Source organism: Cupressus sempervirens, chromosome 4, assembly GCF_028749045.1.
Source record: "Cupressus sempervirens isolate cs-2001-9-10 chromosome 4, ASM2874904v1, whole genome shotgun sequence".
Classification (NCBI taxonomy): Eukaryota; Viridiplantae; Streptophyta; class Pinopsida; order Cupressales; family Cupressaceae; genus Cupressus; species Cupressus sempervirens.
In genome coordinates this window covers 780,954,752-780,966,635 of record NC_143121.1, presented here as the reverse complement: position 1 = coordinate 780,966,635, position 11,884 = coordinate 780,954,752, and the positions used below count along the sequence as shown (strand labels likewise).

Below are 11,884 nucleotides of genomic sequence, written 5' to 3'. Positions count from 1 at the left end.
GTGGGATGGTTGGACAAGATCTTACTTGCTCCATTCTTTCGTCTCAAAGGTTCCTTTCCTTTACAATCCATTTGGAAGGCTTGGAGGATTGTTTGCAACTATTGGATTGGAGAAGAAACTCTTTACAACATGGTTTCAGCTTTGCCAATTCCTCTGTTTTGTGGAACAGACTTATACAATATCAAGGACAGCCATTGGCAGTCAGCTTTCCTAAGCATGCTATGTACCTTTTCAAGAAAGGGGTACACGGCTTTAATGATGTCTGGGATTTCAACTCCTTTGATTGGGCAAGTTGGCAAGCTACAAAGAATCGCTTCAATTTAAATGACAAGATTAAGGGGTTTTTTATTTTTGTCAGGTCATTGGTGCCTATGGAACTCATGATGAAGTTGTGTACACCTCTATAATGCAGTGTCTTCAAGGATTGGAAGTGGCTAGGATGTTTTCCCTTTTCTTATTTTCCTCTTAAAAAAATATATTTACGCATTCTTCCATGTTTGAGGTTAAATCCTCGTCTTAACAATAAATGGGGGTGTAGGCTTACCAAAAGGAAATGGATTAATTTGAGCTCTCAAATCTGGAAATCTAAAGTTGAGGCAAATGCTAAAATTTTGTCTTGGAAGATTTTACATCAAAAGCTGCCGGTTGGGGATAAATTGAGGTTTTTGTCTATACAAGCTCCCTTGTGTCCTTTTTGCCATAGATCTGAAAATTTGAAACATATCTTTTGGAGTTATCCTTGAGCTGAAGTTAAATGGAATATTATGTTTCATCGCTTTCCGTCCATCTTTTATCATATATTAACCTAGAGGGAAGCAATTTTTGGGCTTGGTCTTTGTAAAAACGTGGTTGCAAACTCTATGAGACAATGCATATTGCTACATATTTGGAAAAGTAGATGTCGAGCAATATTTTCTAACCATTATCTACAGCAAGAAATAGATACCCCTATGTTTTATTTAGATATCTTGTATGAATTAGTTTTTCTTTGTTTGCAGCTGAAGATTAAGAAAACTAAGCAACAAAATCATACCAAGTACCAAAGACAGTTGGATGAAATTAAATATCAAGGGCTACAGCTCCATGCTAGTGAAATGAAATGCTCCAAACAGCTCCAGCAACTCATTAAGTTTAAAGTGCAGCCATAATGTTCTTCATGTATTGCTAGCTTGTTTACGAGTCTGTGAGTTGGCTGATATAGTTAGTCCTCCATTTTTTTTTTGCAGTCTTTGTCTACTGCTCTCCCTTTTTGTAATTTTTTTCAATTTTCTTCAATTAAAAAAGAAACAAAAAAAACTATTGTCATTGTAGGCTTTTATAACAAAAGCACTCTTTACTCTCATCTCCACAAAATAAAAATCAGTAACTTCTAAAAATGAATGCAAGCAAAACTCGAAATAGCGAAGTTCCAATCAAACATACACTTGGTGATGATTCAAACTTACACAATAATTATGAGGCAATAAGCTTAGATGACTTTGCATGTTTATATCTTCTTCATTATGATGATGATTTAGGAATTTGAAATTAAAATCATTGATTTGAGATTCTGAAACTTGAAATCTAGATTACATATTTTGGAATTTATTTTGGAACTATTTGGTTCAAACCCAAAAATAATTGATATTTGAAATTTGTTATTCCAAGTATGTTTGGTTCAAAATATGAATATATATGGGTTTTAAAATGAATATAAAAGTTGTGAGAAAGGCAATTCAAATCTCAAATTTGTTCAAAAACTTGTTCAATGGTGCTTCCAACTCCACACATGCCAACAATGTCAATGTTAATTGTGAAAAAAAATTCTAGAAAATGTTAAAAGAAATACAAATGAAATTAGATGTGGTACTAGTTATTATATTAAATCCAAACATATGAGCAAATGCAACAATATCAAAAAAATTTCCCCCAATTCAAAAAAATTGTATTTTAGTTTCAATTTTTTTCTACAAAAATAAGTGGTTATGGGGATGTCAAACCTGATTAAATTTCAATTTAATCGAAATCCACATTTTCCAAAAATAAGATTTAAAATTGAAATTCAAAATAACAAGTATTTTGAGAGGAGATGGGATTCTTGTCTTCAGGGTCAAATAAGGATACCAAATCCACATTCCTCTAAATTCCAATTAAAAAACTTAAGAATTCTAAATCACAATTCCTATTCATATCCACAATCCAAAAAGACCAATAGATCACAATCCAAAGAGACCAATAGATCACAATCCAAAGAGACCATTATATCACATACATTCTCTATTGGTATGTAAGTTAAAAATGATCCATTTCAAGATAGTCTTCGATTGGAGTTCTATGTTGAATGGTTGGCATTACCATTTGATTACTTTGTCTTATTACATTTAGCAAATTTTGTGCAATGTTAAAACAAAAGACACAATGTGTCGTATTTCAGTTCCTACCATTGTAGAGGTGTAGTAGAGATGTAGGTGAGTGAGAATAAGGTTAAATAGTTGTAAATTAGGATTGTGAATGCATTGATTTTTGCCTAGAATTGCACTTGTCATCTGATAGATGGCTCATATGTTTTCATAGAATAAAGTAATTTTTAATTATGAAATAATATGTATATAATTTAATATGTACATTTGTAAATAATATATAGATGTAATACATATAAATTAATGTTAATGAATAAATATAATATAATAAATAAGAAATAACATATAATTATTTAATTTTAGTACATAGTTTAGGAAAACTTAATAATAATTTATACATCTTTTAGAATTTAAGTATCTTTTTTTTGTGGTTATTTCCTTCACTATGTTTTTTGATGTAAAATATAAATATTAATTTAATATTAAAATATATATTTAAGCTTTAAATATATTTAAGCTAAATGATAAATTGTTTAAATAAAAAATAATAATAAATGATATAATTTTTAAATTGTAACACTTATCAATTATACATATTACAAACACTATTATAAAATATAATTTAAAAAAAATATTGTTTATTTTTTTTAATTTATAAAAGTAAAATGATAACAATGATTCAAGTACTTTTATTAAAAAATCAAAATTTTAAAAAAATTACAAATTGAAATACTAAACTCTATTTGATTTAAAAACTTGGTAATAAAAATAAATAGTAATAATTATTATTATTGATTAGATTAAAAAAATTTTAAAATTACAAATTGAAATATTTGATTAAAAAACTTGGTAATAAAAATAAATAGTAATAATTGTAATTGATTAGACATATTTGATTAAAAAACATTGATTAGACATTCCTTTGTGAGGTGGAGGATAAAAATAATTGTTTTTTAAAAAGTTAATCCACTTGTCACAAATGTGGAAAAAGATAAAGTTGTAATTAATGCATTCATAAAATTCTTATAAATCTATATTTGCAAAGTGTTGAAAATTCTATATTAATATATTAATATGTAATGAAAATTAATTTTCCTCATTACTATTTTTACTCCCCATCAATCCCAACAAAGATAATTAGTTTTTTTTTCATATGTTAAAATCATAGAAAATAGGTGAATATTACAAATTTAGGCAAAAAAAAAATTTATCTGCCATTAGTAGGATGGAAAAGGTCGTTGGCATTTATTTGCATCTGACCGATGCGTTAGTATCCTGCCAACGGCAGAAACTAAAAATTAACAAAAACTGACTTTCCCGCAAACAAGGACAGCATATGTCCAAACAATGGCTGAAATTTGCACGAAAAAGATACTGAAGCTCGCTTACAAGCTGCAACGTTACAGGAATTATACAAACGTTAAGAAACTTCAAAATATAAGTTACATATATTTAATCCGTACCCTATCACAAGGGTCGATTCTTGGACAACGGACATGATATATTATGCACATATCTTATATTTTACAATTCAATTGTTCACTATAAATAAATTTACAAAACACCACATATACAGAAGATAACATTAAATCAATTTCGCAGAGGAAACTCCTGTTCATTGTGTATTCAACCAAACAACAAACTGATTTTCAATTTAAGTGCTACAAATCAAACCACCTGCAAATACTGTTTACAGAAGTCTACAAATTTCATTTGCATTTGTAAACTCCTTTAACCTACCCTTATAGAGAGGCGAAAAACAGAAAACAGACATTGATTACCCCATTGAAATAAAGGTAACGTGCCACGGCAACGCACCAAAACAGTTGAGATATATTTTCATTTCAAAGATCGCTAACTCTGTTTAAGATCAAAAAATAGAGCACCATACAAGCACGCCCAGTTAATTCCAAAAGCTCTTGAAATAGCTTTAGAGATCATAAAGCTAAGAAAGTTACAGAGATTAAACATTTCAACACCATCCGATCTATTTCCCATTTCCTCCACAATCGTTGCAGTGGATAGCCCTGTCTACGAAAAAAAGGATCACACTGTAAAGCATGGTTAGGGTTGCCGATTTCCAGCCATAATGAATTTGAACACAAAAGAACTCCAAAATTTAAGCAAATAAAACTTCCGGCTGGGGTTTCCGATTTCCAACAGAATGGTGGTGTCAACAGACACCGTATAACAACCTTTAAAATTCAAAGAAACGAACGTTTAACCAGAAGTAAACTTCGTAACAGCCTTGGTACCCTCAGAGACCGCATGCTTTGCAAGCTCCCCGGGAAGAGCCAACTTGACAGCCGTCTGCACCTCCCGAGAGGAAAGAGTATCCCTCTTTGTGTATTTGACAAGCTTTGAAGACTCCCCTGCCAATTTCTCAAAAATGTCATTCATGAAGGAGTTCATGATCGACATGGCCTTGCTGGAGATACCGATCTCCGGATGAACCTGCTTCAGGACCTTGAAAACGTAGATCTTGTAAGTCTCCACGCTTCTCTTCTTCCTCTTCTTCTTGTCAGCTCCCGTCTTGGGACCCCTCTTAGCTCCCTTTGAAGGGGCCTTCTCCTTGGGCTTCTTCTCTGCAACAGCAGTGGGGGTTTTCTCACCCACTGTCTTTCGCTCCTCGGCAGGCTTCTTCTCCGCTGGCTTCTTCTCTGCCTTTGGTGCCATTTCTTCTCACAGACTCACACAGATATTCGAATAAGCAAACACAATTGGAGCTCAAATGGTTTGCAATGAGACTCATAGTTGCAGCATTTTGTTTATATAGTCGATTCTTCTAGTTTCCTATTGGTTACTAGCCTCGCACACGGATCGTGGGAATTCAAATTCATCCTTGCCGTTCATCTCTGCGGTTTTATAATCGGCGCTTTCAATGTCGCTTTTGTATTTATTTAAATAAATTGCCCGGCTCCCGCCCAAAACTCCACGGTATTTCAAGCTTGCAAAATATCAGTAGTTCAACCAAGGATTCGCTTGCTTGTACTTTTACATAGGTTTCAAATAAATTTTTAAAAGGTGTATTACATTATCTCAAAAGTATATTAATAATAATAATAACAAGAGATACAATGCATGGAAAAAAAAAAAAAAATTGTAAGTAAAAGTGGACAAACCAGTAGAATATATATAACTTGATTCAAGGGGAAGAAGACACACTATTCTTACTAGATTACAACATAGAAATGGGATGCATGTTTTTCACAAGACCCAAACCCATTAACACTTTTAGGCTTATTTATACTAGTTTAGAGCATATTAATTTCCCCAATTCCGTAATCAAGTTTGAAATATGGTCTATTGCAAAGAAGAATTAAAAAAATATTCATATTTATGTCATTTAAGAAATATTTAAATAAAAAGAAAGCATTAAATTAAATCAATGAATTATTCAATTTTATCATTAAAATCTATTTAATAATTGAAAATTTAAAAATATTGTAAAATAAATGTTATAAAAAACCATCATACTTTTTAAATTAATTTCATTGTAGAAATTAAAATATTATGAATAGACGAATTTATTTTGTATTTTTGAAATAAAATTATAATGAAACATATTTCTATAATTGTTTATAACTTTAAAATTGGCAAGTTCATAGGCCTAGACCAAACATAGATATGGTTTGTATTTTCACTAGAAACAAATGGAATCTAAAAAGGCAAGTTGAAGTTATGGCTATGGCCAAAGGTTTTATGTATTTTGAGTTCTCTTGCCTTGAGGATTTGTTAGTCAACAGATTATCTTCCAAGAAAATATGTACAAATCAACTCTAAATGCTCAGATAAGAAGACTAAATCAGCACTAACAGTTGGATAGGTTATCATTGGATTGATAACCTTCCTTTGAATTTTATCAAGTACAGCTCCCCGTGTAGGATATACGATGAATCAACTAAACTACAGATACAGATGCCTTTAACCAGAAAGCACAAAAGGTTTTCAAACATCTATTCATAAACACGAAGTAGATGCGGAAAGATTAACTAACTAAATGAAAATAACAAACGACACCAAGTTCGTTTGCCCAATCATTACATTACGAAAAAAATTCAGAAAGAGAGGTGGATATTCTTTCCAAATACACAGATAACAAAAGCCCAAAGTCTTGATAATAATTGTGGCAGTGATCATAGGCATCAAAACTGCATTTAAAAGAAATCAAGATAATTCAAAGGTTAAGGTTGATCAGAAAATTTAACATGCAAACTCAAAGTCTTAATTTTAACAAATTTCCCTCTTTTAAATACAATAAAATAAATAAAGATTTGTTCTTTGACCCATGCAAATCACTTGTTCAAAAAAATACTACCCTCCTATAGCATAAAGTCTAAAGAGAATACAATTCCCCCTTTCTTTCCCTACCAATACAAAATAAAACTAGATATATAAAACCCTTCTGTTTGCAACCCAAAGTCTCCAGCCTAGAAAGAAAAAGTGGAACCCTTTCTTCTTTGAGGCTTTCTCAATATAAAGGAATAAAGGAATGGGTATTCAGTTTTCATAACCAAATCTTGAAATAAAACTCCCTCACGCTCACTAGCGATCCCTATTTTTTATTATGTTTTTCCCCTTTGAATAATCATTGAAGAGAGTAAAATAACTCAAGATTACCTTATGCCAACATGACCCCTTTCACATGTCCCCTTTGATATTAATCATCCTTGCTCAAAAATACTACATGTGGAAGGAATGGTAGTTGACTCGGGCTCTTTTATATTTCCCTCTTGAATCACCTTTGACATATTCACATACGAATATTGTGATATGTAAATAATTACCTACAATATCTTCCAACTCAAATTTCAACAAAGTCGATATGATTACACAATATGTCTCATTATATGATTTGAGCTTTATTAGAAAAATCATCAAGGACAGAGTTTGGGGTAGAAAATCAGATGCCATTCCTTAGATGATCACAAAAATAGAGCTTCGTTGGCATGATTCCAGGAACACGACTATCACAATGATCTACCATATCCACATATGGCTTAGTGTATGAAATGGGGTGTATTCGGTCTACAGTTTTTGGTTATGATTCACATGTACCCTTGGCACCTTCCTGCAAAAATGCTCACCCATTTTCCACCTTCCATGGGTGCAATCACATGCATTCCTCTATCACTTGGGTGTGGTTAGTGACATTTTAGCATACAATTCATATACGATGTCGATAGTGATATGAACTTTCTATGTTGTGTGGAGTGAATTGTGTGTCTCTCTTTCAGAAAACAATAATAATACATCTTCATCACCAATGTGTATTATGCACATTCTCCTCTATGCAATCGAGTCGTATGAGAATAAGGCGAAGGATAGGTTATGACTACTTTGAATGAATGCTCAAGCAATGGCCACCATAACACAAATCGATGACATATGCTTAAGTATTTACCATGGGCTCGAGTATCTTTAAAAAATGGCACTCCATTTTGTGACAAATCATTCACCTTCAATTCGAATGTCACAGCTTCCGCACAGTTCTCCATGAGGGGACCCGATTGCCTCAGACTCAATCATGGTGCCCCATTGAAAATATTTTGCCATGGATGTACAATCTTGCAGAAGCTTGACCCAGGCTTCACAACTGATGAAGCTCGTGTCTTGATTAATAGGCTCATGATCAGTCCATAACTCTTTGACATTTCGTGCATATGTTGTTGGGTTGTGTCATGTCCCCTTTTCAAATAATTAAAAATAATAATCTTTGCTAAGGCAAGCAGGCCCAAAAAGGTGAAGTTTCGGAAAAAGAGGATAATCTTTGGAAGCTAATGGACTAATAAATGAAAATTATTATTAAAATATGTTTTATTAACCCCTCTTGGACGTGAGTTAGGGTTATGCCCTCTTTTAAGGGGTTTGGAGGCATTTTGGGTTGATTCCATAACTTGATTTTTGTGCATTGCTTTGTTGTTCTTCAGAGGCTGCCAAACCTGTGGAGAAGGAGACCCAAGAACGGGAGTTTGCAGGTTTCCAAAAAGGCTAAGGATAGGAGTTTGAAGCCATTCCATGTGCATGCTCATGCAGAGTTTGCCTTTGTGCTGAACAGTGCAGATTTGTGGGTTTTCGGGTGTGTTTTTTGTAAGAGTTTGGTGTTTCCAGTTGAGTATTTCATATCATTTTGGGTTGCTATTGTATTTCAAACTTTTATATGTTAAAATAGAGCTGAATATATGTATTTGGTCATTATTATACTTCTATGATAGATTATCAGTGCTTTTGTGGTATTTTCGACTATTTTGTGTTGTTTTCGGGAGCTCAATGAGCATTGTTTTGGTCCTCCATTTGGGAGCTATTGTGCAAATGTTATACAGATCTGGAAATGTCATTTTGTAGGTTATTATGCTACTGAAATTTCTATAAAAAATGTCCACTTTTAGATTTATTAATAATACGTGAAGCTGTGAAGTTTTTGGCACTATTTCCGGCATACCCGATTTGGGGTTTATTGAGAAATTGGTGGATCTTTGAAATATTGGTTGTTTGATTTTAAAGATCTAATTAGAGGCTTGAAATATCATATAAAATCAGTAAAAGGGTCATTTCAATGGTATCAGAGCTATGATCTTGCCAACCTGAGGGTTTGTAGAAGTTTGCATGTCAATTTTGACAACTACCCAAATCTTGCATGTCAAAATTTATGGTTGCATGCTACTTCTAATCATTTGCATGTTAGTTCTTGGTGAATTTGATGGTTGCATGTTGCTTCTAATCAGTTGCATGTCAAAATTTATGGTTACATGCTACTTCTAATCAATTGCATATTAGTTCTTGGTGTTTGAAGAAGTTATAACCTATTGGGGTTACACTCTACTTTATCTAGAATGGACAGGTATAGTACAGAGTCTCAGAGGACACGATCTTGGACAATTGATATCCAGAGTCAGAACAGTAGAAAGGATGGTTATTTAGACATTCGAGATAAACTTAGGAAAATAAGCCATGACATGTCTGAACAGCTGGTTGAGCACCACCGTATAATGAATGACATGTTGTCCGACCCAGCTAAGGTGGATAAGTTGACTGGATTTCTATTTGGCAGATTTTCTCACAGGGCAGATGACACAATTACCAAGAATTTGCATGAGGAGTTTGAGAAACTAGCTTATAGCCAGGCTGAGGTCTCAGATTCTACTCCACCACAGGAGGTAGTGAGAAAGGATATTACACAGATTGATAGTAATGGTCAACTTGATACTCAAATTGAAACAATTGTATATAGGTCGTCAAAGGGTGATGTCACAGGTATTCAAGATGGTATAGTTACAACAGGTAGTGACTACATCGTAGTGGGTTCAGATGATGATTATGAGGATGTTGTTGTGCATGATGGTGAGATACCTGGTAGAGATGAGCAAACATTGAGCATTCATGACTTTGCTGAGAAAGAGTACCAGGCACAGTTAGATGCTTCGACACATGAGGTTGAGGCTGGTAGTACTTCACATGATTTGTCCAGCCAGCTAAAAGTGAACAAAGACAGTATTGTGACTTCATTATCTCATCATGAGAGGTAGGTGGAGTTAGTTGGTATTGGTCATATTACTCAGGTGAGGAGTTTTCTTGAGTTACCAGCTGATTCTAGTTTACAGATATGGACTCAAGATTGTTATATTGGCGTTTGGAATTCAGTTGACTGGAGATCTTTAACACTTTTTGGTAGCAGTGTTTGTTTGGGTGCTATCATGGATTTGATTAGCAGATTGCATGATGTTTTCTTTTCTTGTGCCAGCAACTTGTTTGATGCTGGTATTAGTTTTTATACACCAGTCTTGGGCTTTGTTCATATATCCAGTCGACCATACTTGCTGGAATGTGTTGATGATCTTTCATATTTGGTAGTGTGTACAGATGAGTCCCAGGATCATATTGGCATTGATGACATCCAGGAGGATGCAGTGGGTAGTTTTGAAGACTTAGTTTCCTTGGTTGTTTCTTTTGGTGCAGAGGAGTTAGACATCAATGCTACAGTTTTTGATACTCCATATGTTGATCTGAGCTTTGGAGTTAATTCACAGGATATGGATGGTAATACTCCAGACACTAATAACTTTGAGGATACTCCTTTAAACAATGCATCAGAGGAGGTTTGTAGGAGACAGTCTAGCCAGTGCCATCATGTGTCTAATCAGTTGAGAGTTAGTGAACAAGACATTGCTATCACTTGCCAACATTTTGATGTTGCTCGTCAGTTGTTAGCAGTTTATGGATGGGGTTCTCCTACTAGTGATGAGCAGGGAGGTAGTTATCTTTCCTTGACAGAGTTCCACTCTTTATGGGAGGCTATCCAGATTCTGAGACAAGATTATATGCAGTTGGTAGCCGATAGAGATTATCTTATGGAGTGGGGCAGTACAGCATACGATGCATTGTTGGCCAAGGAAGATGAGGCGAGTGAGCTTACTCAGCAGCTTGAGGTGATTTCTAAGATTCTTGAGAGTACACAGTTGGCTTTCAAGGAGTCACAGTTTCATTTGGCTAAGGCAACCATGGAGTTAGAGCAACTACAGTCTTTACCAGATTCTATACAGTCACAAGCTATGGTGTCTGGTGATCCGAGGATGTCCATGGTCGAGATTGTCAAAGATAGTGGAGATGGGGATGCATCCATCCTTGATACTAACATTGGCATATCAGGTTTGTCCCCACTAGAGTCAGGTTCAGTTGAGTTGGGTGCTACAAAAGATTGTTGTGGTATGCCTGACATGGTGGTGACCTCTAGTACTAATGGCATGAAGACTAGAGATGATGTATCAAAGACCATGTGTGATGTTGGTGAGCCAACAACTAGCATGGTTCCTGCTAGTAATACTACTCCCTTGGCAATGTCTTCAGAGGTAGTAGTCAGTTCCAACTTGGTTAGTGATCAATTGCAGTGTCATGTCCCCAATTTTCGGTGGCAGTCTGATTAATTAATTTGATTAACTTGGTTGTCCAAAATAATGAATATTTTATGAGGACGACTAATTAATCATTTTAATTAAATAAATAAATGATATTAAGTTAATTACTTATAAAGTTATCAAATAAATGAATATTAAAAGATAACTTTATATTTAATCAATTTAATAAAGTGACTTGGATTATAAAATATTTAATAAAGTCACTTAAGAGATAAGATCAAAAATGTTCTAGAAGTCTCTGGAGAAGATGGAGAGAAAAGAATAAATAGGCACCCCGGGGCTCCATTCGAATCAAGCAGTTGTTTATCTTCCTTTTGGTTTCAGATTGTGATTCAATCACAGGTGCATTGTGGAACCTAGGGTTTTCGCAATTGTCACAGTTGGCCATTGAGAACGATAACTCTCAATAGGTGCGCAATTTTGAGGGTGTGAAATATCATCTGAATTATTGCAGATTGGAGGTGACGTTACAGTCATTTCATCGGGGCAGAATCTGTGGCCAAGGGCCAACGTTGGAGGAACATTGTGTGAATTATTTGTAGGATAGAGATAGCTGCAGTATAGAGTCGCCTTTGTTCTTGTCAGCCAAGATTGAGGAAGAGGATCCATCCTTATTAGCGACGGCTGGAAGTG

The 11,884-nt window shown here is 34.2% G+C and overlaps 1 protein-coding gene across 1 annotated transcript; it reads right to left on the bottom strand.

The window, feature by feature from the left end:
* Positions 1 to 4,124: 4,124 nt before the first annotated feature.
* Positions 4,125 to 5,095, bottom strand: LOC149563725 (histone H2B-like). The gene has a single exon (XM_089826863.1). It carries the CDS (start codon positions 5,013 to 5,015, stop codon positions 4,560 to 4,562), a length of 456 nt encoding a protein of 151 aa, XP_089682989.1. The 5' UTR covers positions 5,016 to 5,095; the 3' UTR covers positions 4,125 to 4,559.
* Between the last annotated feature and the right edge of the window lie 6,789 nt (positions 5,096 to 11,884).

Coding starts and splice junctions, on each gene's coding strand:
- LOC149563725 (XM_089826863.1), bottom strand. CDS start 5,015: ATGGCACCAAAGGCAGAGAAGAAGCCAGCGGAGAAGAAGCCTGCCGAG.